This window comes from Anser brachyrhynchus (genome assembly GCF_964034855.1).
Source record: "Anser brachyrhynchus genome assembly, chromosome: W".
Classification (NCBI taxonomy): domain Eukaryota; kingdom Metazoa; phylum Chordata; class Aves; order Anseriformes; family Anatidae; genus Anser; species Anser brachyrhynchus.
Genome location: NC_137704.1, coordinates 16,651,604 through 16,674,488, shown reverse-complemented (window position 1 = coordinate 16,674,488; position 22,885 = coordinate 16,651,604). Strand labels below are relative to the sequence as shown.

General features: G+C 46.6%; 4 protein-coding genes across 5 annotated transcripts in view; 2 read left to right on the top strand and 2 right to left on the bottom strand.

Moving 5' to 3' along the window:
- LOC308184762 (vasculin-like) overlaps positions 1-22,885 on the bottom strand; it is a 463,870-nt gene that overhangs the window by 128,513 nt on the left and 312,472 nt on the right. The gene's annotated exons all lie outside the window — the stretch shown is intronic.
- Positions 1-22,885, bottom strand: part of LOC308184759 (E3 ubiquitin-protein ligase RNF38-like) — a 267,624-nt gene that overhangs the window by 8,986 nt on the left and 235,753 nt on the right. Inside the window, exon 6 of one of the 2 annotated variants that reach the window (XM_080572253.1) lies at positions 11,197-11,394. The exons of the other annotated variant lie outside the window; for it this stretch is intronic. Coding sequence (XP_080428379.1) covers positions 11,212-11,394 — 183 coding nt within the window. The 3' untranslated portion in view covers positions 11,197-11,211. Of the gene's footprint in view, positions 1-11,196; positions 11,395-22,885 lie in introns of those variants that run through there. 2 annotated transcript variants of the gene reach the window in all.
- Positions 1-22,885, top strand: part of LOC308184730 (uncharacterized protein) — a 43,758-nt gene that overhangs the window by 15,003 nt on the left and 5,870 nt on the right. The window lies entirely within an intron of this gene.
- LOC308184784 (uncharacterized protein) lies at positions 7,475-21,094 on the top strand. Its single transcript, XM_080572336.1, has 3 exons — positions 7,475-7,603; positions 8,369-8,581; positions 15,597-21,094. Exon 3 carries the CDS (start codon positions 15,749-15,751, stop codon positions 16,793-16,795), a length of 1,047 nt encoding a protein of 348 aa, XP_080428462.1. The 5' UTR covers positions 7,475-7,603; positions 8,369-8,581; positions 15,597-15,748; the 3' UTR covers positions 16,796-21,094.

The following is a 22,885-nucleotide window of genomic DNA, read 5'->3' as shown; positions in this document are numbered from 1 at the left end:
CAGAGGCCACTGCTGCAGGCCCCCTGCTACCAGAACCTTGCCACGTAAACCTAATACACTGGGGCAGCTAGGTCATTGCTGGCCCGTAAAGTATCAGGCCTTAATTTAACTAATGAAACCCTGAAGGTGATGGGGGTAGAAGGAACTGGGACAACAGTGCTACTTTTTGGGGACACCAAGCTGAGACTAGGGGATAAAATGATCACTGTGCAGTTATTGTATGTACCCAAGGAATGGACTGACTTGTTGGGAAGGGATTTGATGATGAAATTGGCCACTGGAATAGTAAGTTATTAGACTGGAATATCGGTGTTATTAATGGGGTTCCCTCAGATCCTGAGAGCAAAGATATATTCACCTTTGAGTGGGAAGACCCTGAAATGGAGCGGAAGCAACAATACAGATGGAGAGTATTACCTCAGGGGTTTACAGAGTCACCAAATTTATTTGGGCAAGTTCTAGGACAGATTTTGGAGCAATTCCAACCTCCAAAGGAGGTGTTACTGTTACAATATGTGGATGATCTTTTATTGTCAGGACAGGAGAAAACAGTTGTGAAGGAAGCCACTAACAAGCTATTCGACTTTCTGGGAAAACAGGGCTTGAGAGTATCAAAAAATAAATTGCAGTATGTGGAAAGAGAAGTCAGGTATTTAGGGCATCCATCTAGTGTCTGAGGGAAAATGAAGAATAAATCCAGAGAGGATTCAGGGAACTGTTGAGCTACCCCTACCCAAAACTAAGAAAGAACTGAGAAAGTTTTTGGGGTTAATGGCATATCGTCGATAATGGATAGAAGCATATGCTCAGAAGACAAAAGGGTTGTGTCTTAAATTATTAGAGGAGGAGTCTAATATACTTGAATGGACAGAAGAGGAAAAGGAGTTATTAGAAAAAACTGAAGCAGAGCTTAATCACACCACCAGTCTTAGCTCTTCCCGCATTAAATAAGCCTTTTTATCTGTTCTCTACTGTGGATCGGGGAGCAGCATTGGGAGTATTCGCCCGGGAGTGGGGGGGATGAGTGGCAGCCAATGGCTTAGTTCTTTAAACTGCTGGACCCAGTTTCCAGAGGATGGCCTGAATGTCTCCAAGCTGTAGCAGCAACTGCTATTCTGGGGGAAGAAAGCAGGAAATTAACCTTTGGGGGTCGTCTCATAGTTACTACTCCACACCAGGTTAAGACGATATTGACTAAGAGAGCTGGGCACTGGCTGACTGACTCTAGGAGTCAAACTTCTTCACAACCAATGTCTCTCATTGGCTCAGCTCTGGTCCCTTTTGGACACAGCTGAAACTGGCCCTTATCTAGCATGGGGCAGCTTCTGGACTCTTCTCACAGAGGCCACCCCTGCAGCCCCCTGCTACCAAACCCTTATCACGCAAACCCAATACTGTGACCCTTGAATATTAACCAACTTTCTTGTGCCCCTCTTCCCTCCTGGGCCTTATCCCTGTCCTGGTTTCAGCTAGGATAGAGTTAATTTTCCTCCTAGTAGCTGGTAGGGTGCTGTGTTTGGGATTTAGGATGAGAAGAGTGTTGATAACGCGCTGATGTTTTAATTGTTGCAGAGCAGTGCTTACACTAAGCCAAGGACTTTTCAAGGAGTATTCACCCAGGAGTAGGGGGGATGAGGGGGGATATGGATCCTCAAGGGTAGTTCAGGGAAAGAGGTATAATATATATATATATATATTTATATTGCTTAGTCAGGAGATTATGATCTGGTGGCAATTACAGAGACATGGTGGAACAGCTCACATGACTGGAATGTGGTCATGGATGGTTATGTCCTTCTCAGGAAAGACAGGCCAGCAAGGCGAGGTGGCGGATTTGCTCTTTACATGAGAGAGCAACTACAATGTATTGAGTACTGTCCAGGGGCGGATGAGGAGCGAGTTGAGAATCTGTGGATGAGAGTTAAGGGACAGGCTGGCATGGGGGATACTGTTGTGGGTGTCTATTACAGGCCACCAGATCAGGGTGAAGAAGTTGATGAGGCCTTCTAGAATCAGCTGATAGTAGCCTTGCAAGTACATGCCCAACTACCCTGACATTTGCTGGAAGGCCTACTCAGCCAGCCATCTGCAGTCCAGGAGGTTCCTCCAGTGCACTGCTGATAACTTCCTGATGCAATTGGTGGATGTGCCATCTAGGAGAGGAGCGCTGCTGGATCTTGTCCTCACTAACAAGGAGGGGCTGGTTGAAGAGATGAAGGTTGAGGGCAGCCTTGGTTGCAGCGATCATGAGATGGTTCAGGATCTCATGTGGCAGGAACAAAACACCAAGCAGAATCACAACCCTGGACTTCAGTAGGGCCAACTTTGGCCTTTTCAAGCAATTGCTAGGGGAAATCCCATGGGACAAGGTACTTGAAGGAAAAGGGGCCCAGGATAGTTGGTAAACATTCAAGGACTGCTTCTTCCAAGCTCAAGATCAGAGCATCTCAACAGGTAGGAAGTCAAGAAAGAGAGCCAGGAGACCTGCATGGTTAAACAGGGAACTGCTGGGCAAAGTCAAGTGGAAGAGGAGAGTCTGCAGATCATGGAAGGAGGGGCTGTCCACTTGGGAGGAACATAAGACTGTTGTCAGAGGATGTAGGGAGGCAACTAGGAAAGCTAAGGCCTCCTTAGAATTAAACCTTGCAAGAGGGGTCAAGGACAACAGAAAGGGATTCTTCAAATACACTGCAGATAAAACTAACACTAGAGGCAATGTAAGCCCACTGATGAATGAGGTGGGTGCCCTGGTGACAGAAGATAAAGAGAAGGCGGAGTTACTGAATGCCTTCTGTGTCTCTGTCTATAATGCCGGAGGCTGTCCTGAGGAGCCTCGTACCCCTGAGGCCCCAGAGGAAGTTGGGATAAAGGAGGAGTTTGCCTTGGTGGATGAGGACTGGGTTAAGGACCGATTAAGTAAGCTGGACATCCATAAATCCATGAGTCCTGATGGGATGCACATGCGGGTGCTGAGGGAGCTGGCAGCAGTCATTGATAGGCCACTCTCCATCATCTTTGGTAAGTTGTGGGGAACGGGAGAGGTGCCTGAGGACTGGAGGAAAACAAATGTCACTCCAGTCTTCAAAAAGGGCAAGAAGGAGGACACGGGTATCGATAGACCGGTCAACCTCACCTCCATCCCTGGTAAGGTGAAGGAACAACTTGGCATTGTCTCTAGACATATCAAGGATAAAAAGGTCATTAGGGGCAGTCAACGTGGCTTCACCAAGGGGAAGTCGTGCTTGACCAACCTGATAGCCTTTTATGAAGACATAACCAGGTGGATAGATGATGGTAAAGCAGTGGGCGTGGTCTATCTTGATTTCAGTAAAGCATTTGACACCGTCTCCCACAGCATCCTTGCAGCTAAACTGAGGAAGTGTGGTCTGGATGATCGGGTAGTGAGGTAGACTGTGAACTGGCTGAAGAAAAGAAGCCAGAGAGTTGTGGTCAATGGGACAGAGTCTAGTTGGAGGCCTGTATCTAGTGGAGTCCCTCAAGGGTCGGTACTGGAACCAGTATTGTTCAATATATTCATCAATGGCTTGGATGAGGGAATAGAGTGCACTGTCAGCAAGTTTGCTGATGACACTAAGATGGGAGGAGTGGCTGACACACCAGAAGGCTGTGCTGCCATCCAGCGAGACCTAGACAGGCTGGAGAGTTGGGCAGGGAGAAATTTAATGAAATATAATAAGGGCAAGCGTAGAGTCCTGCATCTGGGCAAGAACAACTCCAGGTAGCAGTATAAGTTGGGGACTGCCCTGCTGGAGAGCAGCGTAGAGGAAATGGGACCTGGGGGTCCTGGTGGACAGCGGGATGACCATGAGCCAGCACTGTGCCCTTGTGGCCAAGAAGGTCAATGGCATCCTGGGGTGTATTAGGAGGAGTGTGGTTAGTAGGTCGAGAGAGGTTCTCCTCCCCTTCTACTTTGCCCTGGTGAGACCGCATCTGGAATATTGCATTCGGTTCTGGGCCCCTCAGTTCAAGAAGGACAGGGAATCGCTTGAGAGAGTCCAGCGCAGAGCCACAAAGATGATTAAGGGAGTGGAGCATCTCCCTTATGAGGAAAGGCTGAGGGAGCTGGGTCTCTTTAGTTTGGAGAAGAGGAGACTGAGGGGTGACCTTATTAATGTTTATAAATATGTAAAGGGTGAGTGTCAGGAGGATGGAGCCAGGCTCTTCTCAGTGACATCTAATGATGAGACAAGGGGCAATGGGTACAAGCTGGAACATAGGAGGTTCCACTTAAATGTGAGAAGAAGCTTTTTCACGGTGAACGTGACAGAACACTGGAACAGGCTGCCATGGGGGGTTGTGGAGTCTCGTTCTCTGGAGGCATTCAAAACCCACCTGGACGCATTCCTGTGTGATGTGATTTAGGTGTTCCTGCTCTGGCAGGGGGATTGGACTAGATGATCTTTCAAGGTCCCTTCCAATCCCTAACATTCTGTGATTCTGTGATTCTTTGATAAGCTATAGTTGATGGATTTAGTGAAGAAGTAAAAGAGATGGGCCGATTGCCCAATAACTGGTCAGCCCAAATATGTGAATCATATGCTTTGAAACAGGCACTCAAACTTCTTGAAGGAAAAGAGGGAATCATCTATACCGATTTGAGATATGAATATGGGGTGGTTCATACCTTTGGTAACATCTGGGAGGAGCGTGGGTTGATCAGTAGTAAGGGGAAGGAATTGGTCCACCAAGAGCTTGCAAAGCAAGTCCTAGATAATTTATTATTACCTACTGGAATTGCAATAGTGCATATAAAAGGTCACCAGAAAGGGAATCACAGAATCACAGAATCACAGAATTGTAGGGGTTGGAAGGGACCTCAAGAGATCATCGGATCCAACCCCCCTGCCAAAGCAGGTTCCCTAGAGCAGGTTGCCCAGGTAGGCATCCAGACGGGCCTTAAATATCTCCAGAGAAGGAGACTCCACAACCTCCCTGGGCAGCCTGTTCCAGTGCTCCGTCACCCTCACCATGAAGAAGTTCTTTCGCGTGTTGGTGCAGAACTTCCTGTGATCCATTTTGTGGCCATTGCCCCTTGTCCTGTCCCCACAAACCACTGAAAAGAGGTTGGCCAAATCCCTCTGTCTCCCACACTTAAGGTATTTGTAAACATTGATAAGATCCCCTCTCAGTCTTCTCTTCTCCAGGCTGAACAGACCCAGGTCTCTCAGCCTTTCTTCATAGGGAAGATGCTCCAGGCCCCGTATCATCTTTGTGGCCCTCCGCTGGACTCTTCCCAGGAGATCCCTGTCTTTTTTTGGACCGGGGAGCCCAGAACTGGACACAGTACTCCAGATGAGGCCTGACCAGGGCAGAGTAGAGGGGGAGGATCACCTCCCTTGACCTGCTGGCCACACTCATTTTAATGCACGCCAGGATCCCATTGGCCCTCCTGGCCACCAGGGCACACTGCTGGCTCACGGCCAACCTGTCGTCCACCAGGACCCCCAGGTCCTTCTCCGCAGAGCTCCTCTCCAGCAGGTCATCCCCCAGCCTGTACTGATACATGCAGTTGTTCCTTCCCAGAAATTCAGTCACGGCTGGAGGGAACTGTGTAACAGATGAAAAAGCCCAGGAGGCGGCCTTGCAGTCAGAAATCACTATAAATTATCTTATATGTGAAGTACCCTCCCCACCGGAAAAGCACATATTTAGTGAAAAAGAGAGAGAGGTTTTTAAAGAATTAGGAGCCACGGAGTTCAAAGGAAAATGGATACTCCCTGATGGGAGAGAAATGATGAATAAAGCACTAATGAGGCAAATATTAACTGTTTTACTTAAGGTAGTTATTGGGGAGTTCAAGCAATGTGTGACGCTGTGCTGTGGAGTTATGTACGTGTAGGAACATATATATACTCTGGCTAAACAATAATGCAGGAGTTGTGTAGTATGTTAAAAGGTAAATAGGAAAATTATCCACAGACAGCCCAAAAGGGGGCAAGAACCAGGAATTCGACCCTTCCAAAGTGTACCGGTCGATTTTACAGAACTCCCTAGAGCAGGTAGATTTAAATACTTGCTGGTCTTGGTCAATCACTTGTCAGGGTGGGTGGAAGTTTTCCCTTTAGTATCTGTTACTGCAAGCGTGGTAGCTAAGGTAATTCTAGAACAGATAATTCCCAGGTATGGACTCATTGAAAATATTGACTCTGATCAAGGAAGTCACTTTACATCACAAATATTGCAAGGGCTAATGCGGACTTTAGGAATGAAATGGGAATTTCATGCTCCTTGACATTCTTCCTCTTCTGGAAGGGTGGAGCAGATGAATCAGACAGTAAAGAAGCAATTGACCAAGTTCTGGAAACTTGTCTCCCCTGAACGAAGTGCTTACCTTTGGCACTCCTCCGAATTCAAAAAAAGCAAGTCCTAGATAATTTATTATTACCTACTGGAATTGCAATAGTGCAATTGGGGATGCAGCAGGAGCTGGGAGGGGACAGACCCAGGACAGCTGACCCAAACTGGCCAAAGTGGTATTCCATACCATTTGACGTCATGCTGAACAATTAATATGGGGGGGCTGGCCAGGGTGGGGGAACCGGTTGCTCGGGGATCGGCTGGGCATCAGTCAGTGGGTGGTGAGCAATTGTATTGTGCATCACTTTTTTTGTACATGTTATTATTAGTAGTACCATTATCATTATTATTATTATTTTCCTTTTCTTTTCTGTCCTAATAAACTGTCTCTATCTCAATCCACAGGCTTCATTTTCCTGATTCTCTTCCCCCATCCCAGAGAGGGAGGGGGGAGGGTGAGCAAACGGCTGTGTGGTGCTTAGCTGCCGACTGGGTTAAACCACAACATCCCATGGGACTCATCCAAGCATTCACATTCTTTCAAGTTCTAGACTGGCAAAAATTACCTAGTTGTTTATTCCAACTCCTAGCAGAATGTGGTAACACAACATTATTAAAGAAAAAATTGAAGGGAAGGTGTCTCAGGATGTCTGTAGTCCAAAGTCCTGTTCAAAACAGTCAGCTAATAAGGCCAGACCAGATTTCTCTGGGCTTTCTCTAGCTGGGGCTTGAAAGCCTCCGAGGATAGATATACTACCACCTCTCTGAGCCCCTGTTTCAATGCTTAATTTCCTCAAAATAAACATGTTCACCCCCTCCCCTTACACCCATTCAGAACCTTCCACGTTTTTCTTTATGACCACTTGCTCTTCCACCATGTACCTCAGTAACAAGCTGTGATAGGAGCACCACACACACACAGTTTCATTCTAGCAGTACCCTGTTTCAGGCACTGCTGATGAGTAGGCCTAACTGGAGCCAACTGGGTTACACAAACATTGTAAATTGTATTGCCCAGGGACATGATTTCCTGTGCAGAGCTCATGTAGTTGAGACACTGCTGATAAGAGAAAGAAAAAAACAGTACCTACTGCACAACCATAAAAGGAAATTTGACTGCAAGTCAACAACTTTATGCTGTAAATATTTGCAACCACCAGAGCCCTTTGAGCTCTCCTGTATGGCAACAGGCTGCACGATGATCTCCCCTTGAGCAGGGATGTCTTTCAAGGTTACTCCTCGAGGCTGAGAGATCGCTTACCCAGCATCTGATGTTTACAACAAGGTGAGCGACATTTCTATATGCATGCAGCATTTCTTTATATGGAGCTTAAGCGACACTTTATACACATTGAGCTGGCTTAATCAGTAGGCATGTAGTAAGTAGTAGAGGGTTTGACTGCTGGTTAACCATAATAGAGTGTTTGACTGCTATCTCTGCTTAATCATTGATTTCTGTTTAATACATTATTTTGATTAACTTCATGATGAGCACTTGTTTCTCTCATTCACCAGCAACACAAGCCTGGCTCCATCTCCTCAGTAACCTCTTCTTTGCTACTGAAAGGCTGCTATTACACACATCTTCTTAATGCCTTCTCTTTTCCAGGCTGAACAAGTCCAGCTCCCTCAGCTTCTCCTCATAGGGCATGTGCTCCAGTCCATAGACCTGGTGTCTCTCTGATGGACTTGTTTCAATTTGTACATGTCTTTTATTAAGAGGCCCAAAACTGGACACAGTATTCCAGATGCTGTTTAAGAAGTACGGATTAAAAGGGAATAATATCACTTCCCTCAGACTACTAGTTACACTTCTGTTGATACAGCCCAGGACACTGTTAGACTCTCACTTACAGAGCAAACTGCTGGCTCATATTTAGCTTGCAGTTCACCAGAATCCCCAGAACCTTTTCAGCAGAGCTTTCCCCCAACCAGCCACTTCTCAGTCTGGACCATTTAATGGCAGTCTTGCTCTTGACTGTATCAACTGAACCTCCTAGTTCAGCAATGTCCACAAAATTGATGAGGTGCAATCTGTCTCCTTCTCCAGGTCTCTGAGAAAAATATTGAAGAGAAATGGTTCCAGGATAGACCCCAAGCAACTCTACTTGTTACTGGGTCCCCCATGTAGAGCATCAACCATTAACTACTACCCTCTGTGCCTGAAGATTCAGTCAGATTTTCACCCACCTAGACTATAATGTCCCAACTTGGATATAAGGATGTTGTGAGAGATGACATCGAAAGCCTTTCTGAAGTCAAGGTAAATCACCTCCTTTGCTCTTCCCTTGTCTACCAGGCCAGTTATTTCATCATAGATGATAATCAGGTTGGTCAAGTGTGATTTACTCTTGGTAAACCCATTCTGGCTCTTCCCAATGACCTCCTCTTTCATGTGCCCAGAAATGCATTCCAAGAAGACACATTCCATAATTTTCCCAGGGACTGAAGTGGAGCTGACCAGCCTGTAGTTCCCTGGATCCCCCTTATTGCCCTTTTTGAAGATGGGTGCAACTGCTCTGCAATTGTTGGGACACACACACACATACACACACACACCATTTCCACAATGTTTCAACGATGATGAACAGCCTCACAATGACATCAGCCAACTCTCGGCATTCTTGGATGCTATAGCAGTTAGCATGGTAGTCCTAGCTAGCATAGCTATTAGCATAAGCCCATGAACTTTAATTGACTTTTCTCAGTAGTAGAAGTAGACAAAATATGATCTGCCACCTATCACAAACAGAATAGTTTTGGTGTGCTCAGGAAAATAGATAGCCACACTAATGTAAACAATTTGTTAATCATCAAGAAGTGCAAAGTGTCCAGAATGAGCAGATTGTGAGTGCCAATCACTGTGACAGCAAGTCTGAAAATGACAGCACAATTTGGACAGACTAATTGATGAGGTATTCTTTACCCAGTCCTATAACTAAGGATGTACAAGAACACTGGAGTGACCAAGAGTTTCTTAAAAGACTCCAGGAAGAAAAGCCCCATGACCTTACACTGGGACCCAGAACCATCTCTCCAACTTCAAGGAACCCAAGGAGTGGAAAAGATCTTAGAGAAACCTCATGACTCTGTGCCAGGACTATAGCACAGCATGACAGGAACCAACATGCTGACCTACCTGAGCTCTCTTCAGGACTACACCACCTCTCCTGCAGAAGGAGGAGGTCATGTTAGAAACCACTATGCTGACCTGCCTGACTTCTCTTTCTCACTGCACCATCTCCTCCATGACAGAGGGAAGTTGTGCAATTTGTAAAATTACATATACTTGTGATTAAAGTGCTTTGGTATCCAAATCCATTTAGCCTACACACTGTCACTTTGTTTAAAACCAAAACAGATGTATCTCATGGACTTGTAAGGATTTCTCAAGAGATCTGACTCAATCCTCCTCCACTACTGGTGTTTCTTTTTTTCCTTGAACCAAGTCTCTAGGCACAAAGGCCTGGGAGACCTTGTTACTAAAGATCAAGGCAGAGAAAGCATTGAATATCTAAACCTCATCTGCCTCCACTGTCACTAAATCAACCACCACATTCAGCAATGGACCCACATTTTCCTTGTTCACCCTTTTACCAATAACATAGCAGTACAAGCTCTTGTTACCCTTGATGTCCATCACAAGAATCAACAATACCTGAGTTTTGGTTTCTATCCTCACATGGCCAGGCAATGTTTCTATATTCTGCCTTTGTTGCCTGTCCTTGCTTCCACCTCCTGTATACATCCTTTTTGCATTGGCGCTCATTCATGAGTTCCCTACTTAGCCAAGATGGACTCCAGATCCATCTATTCATTTTCACAAGTATTCAGATGGACTGTTCTTGTGTTTGAAGGAGGAAGTCCTTGAAGACCTGAAAGCTCTCTGAAACTCCTCTGTACTTCAGAGCTGACTCCCCACCAGATCCCATTCACTAATCCCCTGAAAAAGTTCAAGTCTGCTTTCCTGAAATGCAAGGTCTGTACTCTGCTTCTTGCTTGCCTCACTCCCCTCAGGATCTTGAGCTCCACTTTTTCATGGCTACTACAGTCAAGGCTGCCACTGATTACCACATCCTCAAACAGTTATTCATTGTTCACAAGGAGCAGATCCAGCATCACCCCAGTTGTCCCATCAAGTACCTGTATTAAGAAGCTTTCATCATCATCACCCCTGCAACACCCTCCAGAAGCCTCCTGGACTGTTTTTGTCCCTGTGTTGCCCTTCCAGCAGATGTCAGGGAGTTTAAAGTCCCCCATAAGAACCAGGGTCTGTAATCTGGAAACTCCCTTGGGTTGTTTAAAGAAGGCCTTGTCCCCTTCTTCACAATGATCAGGTGGTCTGTAACAAGCTCCCACCATGATATCACCCCGTACTAGCCTCTCCTCTTTTCCTGACACACAAGTTCTCAAACAGCCTGTCACCCACTCCATAGAAGAGCTCTATATGCTTGAGCTGTTACGTCATGTAAAGGGCAATCCCCTCTGCTTCCTTGCTTGTCTTTCATAAAGAGCTGTTACCTGTAGAAACTCTTAAAAGCTAACATTTTATAAGACCATTTCCAGATAAAAGCTCTAGGTGAGCTTCCTGATAGTACTTGATCATCTTTGAAAGTCTTTTCCTCTAAGCATCTGAATGTATAACTGCTAATAATAAGAGGCCAGATCATAAACCAGTATCCATTTTTAGTCAAAAAAGAAACATGAGAAGATGGTATAACTTTATGAAGGGTGCAGGAAAGCTCAATATGTTTACTAGCTCTGTCTTACACTCTTATACCATTACAATCTACCCCTGGAAATTATAGTTTTTATTTTACATCGGGGAAAGCTGTATGGGTAGTGAAACTCTGGGCTTCCCATCTCCTAAGTCTAAGTCCAGAATCAATATAATTAAACCAAACTTACTGGAGGAGGCACACTACAGATAGGAAGGTGCTGGTCACTGAATGCCACAGAACAACCTGGGACCTGCTGTGTGCTGCAGGCTGGTATGTGCTGGGTTGTACAAAGTGGAATTCCATGCTGTGCCACTGTTGTCACTGTGTATGAGACAGGGATTGCGCCTTGATGGATCTGCACCAAAAAAACAAGTGTATAAAGTAAGCTGTTATGAGGGCTTTGGACACTTATGACATAGCATAGAAAACAAGCTTTCACATAACATACCAGAAAATTATTTTTTACTCTGAAGTTGTGAAAGAATGCAAATACCTGTAATCCCTTTCCTTAAAAAATAAAAAAATCTCATTGGAGTATCACTCTTCAATTAGTGCTTTTAGGGCAAGGCCAGGAGGGAGCTCTCAACTTAAGATGTTAAATCTTCCAAGGCACCATTAGAAGCACTCAAAAGCATCTCAAATTCATCAAAGCTATCCCCCCCCCCCCCACCACCACTATTTCTTAGAGAAAATAAGCAGCAGTAACTGCCATGTAAAAGCCAGTCAGAAAAAAATGGGGTGGGGTGGGGTGGGTGTGACCTACAAGTAACTAAAGAATCTCCTCAACTTGTCTTTGCAAAGTGATTAAATGTTAATCCAGAGACTTATATCTTCAAAGAACAAGAGCTTCTGATAAATTTTCTTTGGGTAGAAGGTACTCTGGACCCAGACACTGCTCAATTCCTTGCACTACATCAGGAAACCAGCAAAAAAACTGCAAAGAATCATAGGCAGGGAATGTGGATCCACTGAAAGAAAACATTTTGAAGAACCTTCCTTCACGATCTAAAATAGAACCTACCCTTGGAAAATGAAGAAACAAGGACAGCTCATTACAAAGGTGAAAATAAATTGAAGAGGGCTATTGAACTGGCCACTAGGTCAAACAGGAACACTACACAGATGACTGAATAAAACTTCAAATTTCAAAAGTGCACATATTTGGGACAAAAAAAAAAAAAAAAACAACCACTCATCAGAAGCAGTGACTTTGACCTATTTCCAGCTCAGGTACCAATGCAAATATTTTGTATGAGATCTATTGGAGAGTTTTTAATGCCACAACTGTTGGATGTTTGAGGGCAGTGCTAAATGCAGTTCAGGAGAGGTTGCCATTGCTCTCAGTGCAGAAAGAAAGAAAGATAAATATAAGAGAAAGTAGTTCCCTCTCCAGCATAGTCTGTGCAAAGCACCATCATTAACCATGTTAATTCTGAAAGTATTTATACCTGATTGTGGATGGTGCTTGCAAATTAGTGGCAGAATCACAGAATTTTTTAAGGTTGGAACGGACCTCTGGAGATCATCTGGTCCAACCCCCCTGCTTAAGCAGGGTCATCTAGAGCAGGTTGCCCAGGACCATGTCCAGACAGCTTTTTGAGCATCTCCAAGGAGGGAGACTCCACAACCTCTCTGGGCAACCTGTTCCAGTGCTCTGTCACCCACACAGTAAAGAAGTGCTTCCTGATTTTTTTAGATGGAACCTCTTGTGTTCCAGTTTCTGTCTCTTGTCCTGTCACTGGGCACCATTAAAAAGAGCTTGGCTCCATCTTCTTTGCACCCTCCCTTCAGATATTTATACACATTGATACAATGCCCCCTGAGCCTCCTCTTCTCCAAGTTGGTGACGGAGCACTGGAACAGGCTGCCCAGGGAGGTTGTGGAGTCTCCTTCTCTGGAGATATTCAAGACACGTCTGGACGCCTACCTGGGCAGCCTGCTCTAAGGAACTTGCTTTGGCAGGGGGGTTGGACCTGATGATCTTTCGAGGTCCCTTCCAACCCCTTCAATTCTGTGATTCTGTGAAGTTGAACAGTCCCAACTCCCTCATCCTCGTCCCATAGGAATGGTGCTCCAATCCCTTGATCATCTTGGTAGCCCTCAGTTAGACCCTTCCTAGTATGTCTAGGTCTTTCTTGTGCTGGGGGGGGGGGGGGGGGGGCAGAAATGGATATAGTACTCCAGGTGGCAACTCCATAGAACAATCATTTCTCAAGATGATGCAAGTCTGATTACCCAACAACAAACACAAATTGTATTTTTATTTTGAGATACTGAAGTAACTCAGTAGTTCAGATACTCTTGAAGGCTGTGACATGGTCAGAAAGACTATTAACTTTAACCTGTGTCCTCTGCTCTAGGTGCAGATACTTCCTTATTGAGCAGTGCTCTGCACAGAAAACACATCAGTGATCTGCTGCTGTACTGAAAGCAAGTCACTTTATAAGCTGTGCTGTAAAAGTTGCATTTTTGACCTAGCAGTTTGGAACCTGGATATCTGAATGACCAGCTCTGTATGCAGTTAATGAATGTAACTGCTTAGCAAGAAACACACCTGGGCCACAGTCCACTGATTTGAACAAGAAAAGGCTATATCAAGAGGACAGTTTCCTTTAAAGAGCCTCAGTTATGGAATTCTACTCCTCTTCCTGTCTCAGGGAAGACCTAACTTATTTTTCTGGGATAACTTCAAATTATTTTCTCATGCCATTTAAGGAACTGGTTGAGGCTAGAATTAATAATTTAGTGATGAGATGATATTATCATGAGTTTTGCTGTTACGTAGGCAATTACACAAATTGTGAATTCTATTTTTAAATAATGTATTTAAGCTACTGTGGAGAACAGTCAGACTTGTTAGCGTCACTAATAAACACTGGCCTTGGGCAAAGGGGAGTTGAGCAGCTTCTTTTTGTTTCTCTCTTATACAAACTGTGTAGATAGAGGTCCGCAGGTGTCCTGGTTTCGGCTAGGATAGAGTTAATTTTCCTCCTAGTAGCTGGTATGGTGTACCATAATAAGCATGGCATAGATGGTGTAGAATAAGGGGTGGATATTGTCCTGGTTTTGGCTGGGATAAAGTTAATTTTCTTCATAGTAGCTGGTATGGTGTTGTGTTTTGGATTTAGGATGAGAATAATGCTGATAACACTCTGATGTTTTAGTTGTTGCTGAGCAGTGCTTACACTAAGACAAGGGCTTTTCAGCTTTTCATACTGACCTGCCAGTGAGGAGGCTGGGGGTACAGAAGAAGCTGGGAGGGGACAGAACCAGGACAGCTGACCCGAACTGGCCAAAGGGATATTCTCTACCATATGATGTCATGATGAACAATAAAACAGGGTTGGCTGGCCGGGGTGGGGGGACCACTGCTCAGGGACTGGGATGGGCATTGGTCAGCGGGTGATGAGCAATTTCATTGTGCACCACTTGCTTTGTACATTCTACTGTTATTATTATTAATATCATCACTATTGTTATTATTATTATTATTTTCTGTCCTATTAAACTGTCTTTATCTCAACCCATGAGCTTTTACTTTTTTTCCTCCTGATTCTCTCCCTCGCCCTACTGGGGGGGTGAGGGTGAGCAACCAGCTGTATGGGGCTTAGCTGCCTGCCAGATTCAACCACAACAACAGGCTTTGTGTGAGAGTTTGCAGAAGGAGGAGGGAGTCTTGCAGTAGAAGGATGGCCCTGTCTTCACAGCAGAACAGAATCTTGAAGGCCATCGTGCCCATAATAAAACGTTTTGCTTATTTGTAAAATGAATATTGAAGTTCACCCCTGGATACGATAATGAGCTTAATGAAGTACATGCTAAACATATATGACTATAGTACTCGACTCTCCACTCAAATCATGCTAAACGTCACCCCAGGGGAGGAACAGATAAGGTTAGGATATAAAAGAATAGTTAGTGTTAAGAGCTAGTGTTAGGGGAAAAAAAAAAAGAAAGAAAAAAAAAAAGAGCTGGGGGGAAAAGAAATACTGGGAAACATAGAAGAGGCAGTCGATGGGCTGTGCTCCTTCTCCTCCACCAAGACAGGGAAGCCTTCTTGTTAAGCTCTGTGCCTTCACCCTTCGGTGAGGAATAGCCAGGATAGCATTTTGCTAGCACTATCATCATATATCAATCCTATTCCAGTAAGTGCATTTATCAATGGCAATTCCAAATCCATTATATCAGTCACCTTACTAAATACTTTTAACTTTGTCTCAGTGAAAGCCCTTAGCAGGACTCTGAAACAGGCAAACATTTGACTCGGTCTCAAACTCGATGGCAGCTAAGCACCACACAGCCGTTTGCTCACCCTCCACCCCAGTGGGATGGGGGAGAGAATCGGGAAAAAAAAAAGTAAAAAGCTTGTGGGTTGAGATAAAAACAGTTTAATGACAGAAAGGGAAGACAAAAAATAAAAAAATAATAACAATAACAATGATAACAATAACAATAATAAAAATAACAATAACAGAAATAACATTGTGTTTTTGCAGTGGAAAATTCCACTAACCTTGCATATTCAAAAGTGGTCACTTTTTTGTTGTTGTTTTTCAGAAGACTTACTTCAGAATCACACCGGTGAAGACCTAAGGGAAGGTACGCTAGAATCAGAGGGGCTGTGTGCCAGTGAGGTCCTTCGGGCAGATCCACAAGGTGCTGAGTGTAAGGAGACGCACCTGAAGTGCTTCTACACGAACGCACGCAGTATGAGGAATAAAATGGATGAGCTAGAAGTCCTGGCCCAGTCCCGCAACTACGACATCATCGGCATAAGCGAAACCTGGTGGGATGAGTCCTGTGACTGGGGTGTTGCGATAGATGGTTACAGGCTCTTCAGGAGGGACAGGCAGGGTAGGCGAGGTGGTGGGGTGGCGATGTATGTGAAGCAGGGGCTGGACTGTGTGGAACTTCAGGTCAGCGATGGCAAAGTGGAGAGCCTCTGGGTAAGGATCAAGGGACGAACGAATAAAGGGGATGTCGTTGTGGGAGTCTATTACAGACCGCCTGGCCAGGACGATAGCGCCGATAAATTATTCTTTACAGAACTAAGAGAGGCCTCGAGATTAACTCCCCTTGTCCTTATGGGGGACTTCAACTTGCCAGACGTTAACTGGGAGTGCCACACGGCTGACACGAGCAAGTCCAGGAGGTTCATGAAGCACCTAGATGATAACTTCTTGGTGCAGGTGCTAACGGAGCCAACTAGGAAAGGTGCCCTCCTAGACCTGTTGCTAGAAAACAGAGAGGGTCTGGTGGGAGATGTGGTGATTGGTGGCCGCCTTGGTCAAAGCGACCATGAAGTGGTTGAGTTCAAAATTTACGGTGACAGAAGGAAAAGTGCCACCAAAACCTCATCCCTAGATATGGGGAAAGTGGACTTCAGGCTGCTCAGGGAACTAGTCAGCAAGGTCCCCTGGGAAACTGCTCTTGAAGGCCTCGATGTCCACCAGTGCTGGTCATTCTTTAAGCGATGCCTCCTAGAAGCACAAGATCAGGCAATTCCTAAATATCGCAAGTCAGGCAGGCGGGGCAGGAGGCCGGCGTGGCTGACCAGGAACATTCTAATGGAGATTAGGCGGAAACAGAGAGTGTTTTGCTACTGGAAGGAGGGCCAGGTGTCATGGAAAGAATACAGGGATGCTGTTCGTGTTTGTAGGCAGAAAATTCGTGTGGCCAAAGCACACCTAGAGTTGAAGCTGGCTGTGTCTGTGAGAGAAAATAAAAAAATAAAAAGGGCTTTTTCAGATATGTGAATGGAAAAAGGAGAACTAAAGAATACATAGGGCCGCTCCTTGATAGGGAAGGTCTCCTCACAGACAATGACATAGGCAAAGCAGAGACGCTTAACACCTTCTTTGCCTCTGTCTTCAATGCCGATGATGGGCTTCGGGACCCAGGGTGCCCTGAGCTGGAGGACCGGGACGGTGGGGATGACAAACTCCCAACCGACCCTGAACGTGTGCGGGATTTGCTACTCCACCTGGATCCCTACAAGTCCATGGGATTCATCCCCGGGTGCTGAAAGAGCTGGCGGACGTCATCGCGGAACCTCTCTCAATTATTTTTCAACGATCCTGGGAATTTGGAGAGGTCCCGGTAGACTGGAAGCTGGCAAATGTTGTGCCGATTTACAAGAAGGGTCAGAAAGAAGACCCTAGCAATTACAGGCCTGTCAGTCTCACGTCAGTGCCTGGTAAAATCATGGAGAAGATGGTTCTCGAACTTATTGAGGCGCACCTGGGGGACAAAGCAGTCATTGGTCCCAGCCAGCATGGGTTTGTGAAGGGTAGGTCCTGCCTAACTAACCTGATTTCCTTTTATGATAAGATCACCCGTATGATGGACCAAGGGAAACCAGCTGATGTGATTTTTTTGGACTTCAGCAAGGCTTTTGACACGGTTTCCCGTAGGATCCTACTGGACAAAATGTCCACCATACAGCTAAATAAAAACATCATACGATGGGTGAGCAATTGGCTAACGGGCAGGGCCCAAAGGGTTATGGTAAATGGGGCTGCGTCAGGCTGGCGGGCGGTCACCAGTGGGGTCCCTCAAGGTTCCATTTTAGGGCCGGTACTTTTCAATATTTTTATAAACGATCTGGATGTAGGAATAGAAGGTATTTTGAGCAAGTTTGCTGATGACACCAAACTTGGAGGAGTTGTGGACTCGAATGAGGGTGGAAAGGCCTTGCAGAGGGATCTGGATAGGTTGGAGAGCTGGGCGATCACCAACCGCATGAAGTTCAATAAGAGCAAGTGCCGGGTCCTGCACCTGGGACGGGGAAACCCTGGCTGCACGTACAGACTGGGCGATGAGACGCTAGAGAGCAGCCTAGAAGATAGGGATCTGGGGGTCGTGGTAGACAGCTAGTTGAATATGAGCCAGCAGTGTGCCCTGGCGGCCAGGAGGGCCAACCGTGTCCTGGGGTGCATCAAGCACGGCATCGCTAGTAGGTCAAGGGAGGTGATTGTCCCGCTCTACTCTGCGCTGGTGCGGCCTCACCTCGAGTACTGTGTGCAGTTCTGGGCACCACAGTATAAAAAGGACATGAAACTGTTGGAGAGTGTACAGAGGAGGGCTACGAAGATGATGAAAGGCCTGGAGGGGAAGACGTACGAGGAACGGCTGAGGTCACTGGGCCTGTTCAGCCTGGAGAAGAGGAGGCTGAGGGGAGACCTCATCACAGTCTACAACTTCCTCGTAAGAGGGTGTCGAGAGGCAGGAGACCTTTTCTCCATTAACACCAGTGACAGGACCCGCGGGAACGGGGTTAAGCTGAGGCAGGGGAAATTTAGGCTTGACATCAGGAGGGGGTTCTTCACAGAGAGGGTGGTTGCACACTGGAACAGGCTCCCCAGGGAAGTGGTCACTGCACCGAGCCTGTCTGAATTTAAGAAGAGATTGGACTGTGCACTTAGTCACATGGTCTGAACTTTTGGGTAGACCTGTGCGGTATCAAGAGTTGGACTTGATGATCCTTAAGGGTCCCTTCCAACTCAGGATATTCTATGATTCTATGATTCTATGATCATAGAATCATAAAGCTTGGAAAAGACCTCCAAGATCATCTGGTCCAACCATCTCTCTACCACCAATATTATCCACTAAACCATGTCACTAAGTACCACATCCAACCTTTTCTTAAACACCCCTAGGGACAGTGACTCCACCACCTCCCTTCTCAGTAGGGCTGCTCTCACTGAGTTCTTCACCCAGTCTAGGATTTACCACCTTCACCACCTCACGTCTGGGATTGCCCCGACCCCAGTGCAGCACCTTGCGCTTAGACTTGTTGAACCTCATTAGGTTCACATGGGCTCACATTTCTAGCTTGTCCAGGTCCCTTTGGATGGCATCCCTTCCTTCTGTTGTATCAACCGCACCACTCAGCTTGGTGTACTCAATCCCATTATCTATGTCATCGATAAAGATATTAAACAGTACCGGTCCCAGGACAGACCTGAAGTACACCACTTGTCACCAGCCTCCACCTGGACATACAGCCATTGACCACCACTCTCTGGGTGCAACCTTCAAGCCAATTCCTTATCCACTGAATGGTCCACCTATCAAATCCATCTCTCTCCAATTTGGAGGTCAGAATGTCATTTGGGACCGTGTCAAAGGCCTTCCAGAAGTCCAGGTAGATGACATCAGTCGGTCTTCCCTTGTCAGCTGATGCAGTCACTCCATCAAAGAAGGCCATCAGATTGGTCAGGCACAATTTGCCCTTGGTGAAGCCATGCTGGCTGTCTCTAATCACCTCCTTGGCTTGCATTTGACTTGACATTGCTTCCAGGAGGATCTTTTCCACAGTCTTCCCAGGCACAGAGGTGAGGCTCACTGGTCTGTAGTTCCCCGGGTCCTCCTTTTTACCCTTTTTAAAAAGGGGAGTGATTTCCCTTTTTCCAGTCACCAGGGACTTCGCCTGACTGCCAGGACATTTAAATATGATGGAGAGAGTTTTGGCAATTCCATCAGACAGTTCCTTCAGGACCCTGGGATGCATGTCATTGGGCCCCATAGACTTGTACCTGTTCAGTTTCATCAGGTGGTTTCAAACCTGTTCTTTGCTTACAGTGGGAGGGATTTTGCTTCCCCAGCCTCCATCTACAGGTTCAGGGAAATGAGAGACGTGGGAAGCCTGACTGGCAGTGGAGACTGAGGCAAAGAAGTTGTTGAGTACCTCAACCTTCTCCATGTCTGTGGTTACCAGTTCTCCCTTCTCGTCCATCAGAGGGGGTACACTCTCCTTGGCCTTTCCTTTCTGTCCAATGTACCTGTAGAATCCGTTCTTGTTATTCTTTGCATCCCCTGCCAAGCTCAGTTCCATCTGTGCCTTGGCTATCCTGATCCCATCCCTGCACATCCGGACAGCATCCCTGTACTTTTCCCAGGCCACATGCCCTTTCCTTCTTGCTCCTCAGTCTAACCAGCAGGTCCTTGCACAGCCATCCCGGTTTTCTGCCCTCCCTGTTCTCTTTCTTACACAGGGGAATGGAGAGGATATGGGCAGGCACCTAGAGCAGTGGGCAGCTCCAGTGCTTTGGAACTTCACCCCTGAACAAGTGCAAAATCCTAAAAACCTGGCAGCATGCTTGAAAAAGGTGTGTCATCACCCTGGCAATTCTAAAGAGACACAAATCACTGCAACGTGCTGCCACTTGGCCTACTCTTACCAATCTGCAATCAATGCCACTATAACCCCAGAGACAAACTCTGCAGACACTCCAAACCCTGCAACAGGCCCTGTGGCCACTCCAAGCACTGTGGTCACTCCAACCCATGTGGCAGGCCCCAAGGCTGGGCAAGGAAAATGGTGCCAGTGTCAGTTGCTCCTGTATCCAATATGAAACAATGGATGAGAAAGTCAGGACGTTTAGAAAGCAGAGGAACGCCTACTCACACTAGGGAGGAAGAAGAAGATGAGGCAGGCAACTCCAAAGTGGCTGGGCCATCAGAGGAACAGGAAGATGAAGAGGATGATATCATAAGAGCATCGATAATTACCCGAGGTCTATACCAGCGTGAGCTACGAGAAATGTGAAAAGATTTCAGTCGTCATCCAGGTGAGCACCTTGTCACCTGGCTGCTCTGGTGCTGAGACAGCAAAGCAAATAGTCCTGAATTAGCGGGTAGGGACGCAAGGCAGCTGGGATCCCTTGCTAGGGACCCAAGCATTGACAAAGCAATTGGAAAAGGAACACGGATCTTCATCCTCTGGAGGCGTGTTCTGTCAGGTGTGAAGGAAAGGTATCCCTTCAAGGAAGATGTTTGTCCTGGTTTTAGCTAGGATAGAGTTAATTTTCCTCCTAGTAGCTGGTAGGGTGCTGTGTTTTGGATTTAGGATGAGAGTAATGTTGAAAACACAGTGATGCTTTAATTGTTGCAGAGCACTGCTTACACCAAGCCAAGGACTTTCCAGCTTCTTGCTCTGTCCTGCCAGCGGGCAGGCTGGGGGTGCAGCAGGAGCTGGGAGGGGACAGACCCAGAAAAGCTGACCCAAACTGGCCAAAGGGGTATTCCATACCATCTGACATCATGCTGAACAACATATAGGGGTGGCTGGCCGGGGTGGGGGGGCCGGCTGCTCGGGGATAGGCTGGGCATCGGTCAGCGGGTGGTGAGCAATTGTACTGTGCATCACTTGTTTTGTGCACATTATTATTATTATTATTATTAATAATAATAATAATAATTTTATTTTCTGTCCTAATAAAGTGTCTCTATCTCAACCCACAGGCTTCAGTTTCTTGTTTCTGCCCCCATCCCAGAGAGGGAGGGGGGAGGGTGAGCAAACGGCTGTGTGGTGTTTAGCCGCCGGCCGGGTTAAACTACAACTGCCCTTTACACAATCCTTTCTGGGGTGCCATGTCTCCATAGGACTTGCTTTTCAAGGCCCAGGATAGTGTTCTGGGCGGTGGCATGGGGTACAAGATATGTTTCCAGCCATCCAGTGGTTGCTTCCACCATTGTAAGTACGTGGCGCTTGTCGTTGCAGGTTTGAGGGAGTGTGATGTAATCAATCTGCCAGGCCTCTCCATATTTATATTTCAGCCATCGTCCTCCATACCAAAGAGGCTTTGACCTTTTGGCTTGCTTGATTGCAGCACATGTTTCACAGTCATGAATAACCTGTGCTATAGTGTCCATGGTCAGGTCCACCCCTCGATCACGAGCCCATCTGTAGGTTGCGTCCCTGCCTTGATGGCCTGAGGTGTCATGGGCCCATCAGGCTATAAATAATTCACCTTTATGTTGCCAGTCCAGGTCCACCTGAGCCACTTCACTCTTAGCAGCCTGATCCACCTGCTGGTTGTTTTGATGTTCTTCAGTGGCCTGACTCCTCGGTATTTGGGCATTTACATGGTGTACCTTTACAACCGGGTTCTCTATCTGGGTGGCAGTATCTTGCCACAATGCGACAGCCCAATTGGGTTTGCCTCTGGACTGCCAGTTGTTCTGCTTCCATTGCTGTAACCACCCCCACAGGGCATTTGCTACCATCCGTGAATCAGTATAGAGATAGAGAACCGGCCACTTTTCTCGTTCAGAAATATCTAAAGCCAGCTGGATGGCTTTCACTTCTGCAAACTGACTCGATTCACCTTCTCCCTCAGCAGCGTCTGCAACTCGTCGTGTAGGACTCCATACTGCAGCCTTCCATCTCCGATGCTTTCCCACAATACGACAGGACCCATCAGTGAACAGGGCATATTTCTTCTCATTTTCTGGTAGCTTGTTGTACAGTGGGGCTTCTTCAGCACGGGCCACCTCCTCCTCCTGTGATATCCCAAAGTATTTGCCTTCTGGCCAGTCCATAATCACTTCCAAGATTCCTGGACGACTGGGGTTTCCTATTCGAGCCCGCTGAGTAATCAGTGCAACCCACTTGCTCCATGTAGCATCAGTACCGGCAGTCGGGGTGCCAGGAGGAGCTGTGCTTCAGTACCGACCACTTCCGAAGCAGATCGAACTCCTTCATATGCTGCCACTATCTCTTTTTCAGTGGGAGTGTAGCGGGCTTCAGATCCTCTGTATCCCTGACTCCAAAACCCCAGGGGTCGACCTTGAGTTTCCACCCCTTGGGCAGTTGATTTCATGTGTATTGGACACCCCTCCAAGTGAAAGCAAACTGTGGCCTGCACTCTGCTGCTAAAGGGATGGAGAAAAATGCATTAGCGATATCAATTGTAGAATACCATTTGGCTGCCTATCACTCCAGTTTGTACTGGAGTTCTAGCATGTCCGGCACTGTAGCACTCAGTCGTGGCGTGACTTCATTCAGGCCACGATAGCCCACTGTTAGTCTCCACTCACCATTAGACTTTCACACTGGC

Bases quoted from the DNA above. Each gene is read 5' to 3' on its own strand.
- LOC308184784 (XM_080572336.1), top strand. From the start codon at position 15,749: ATGAGGAATAAAATGGATGAGCTAGAAGTCCTGGCCCAGTCCCGCAAC.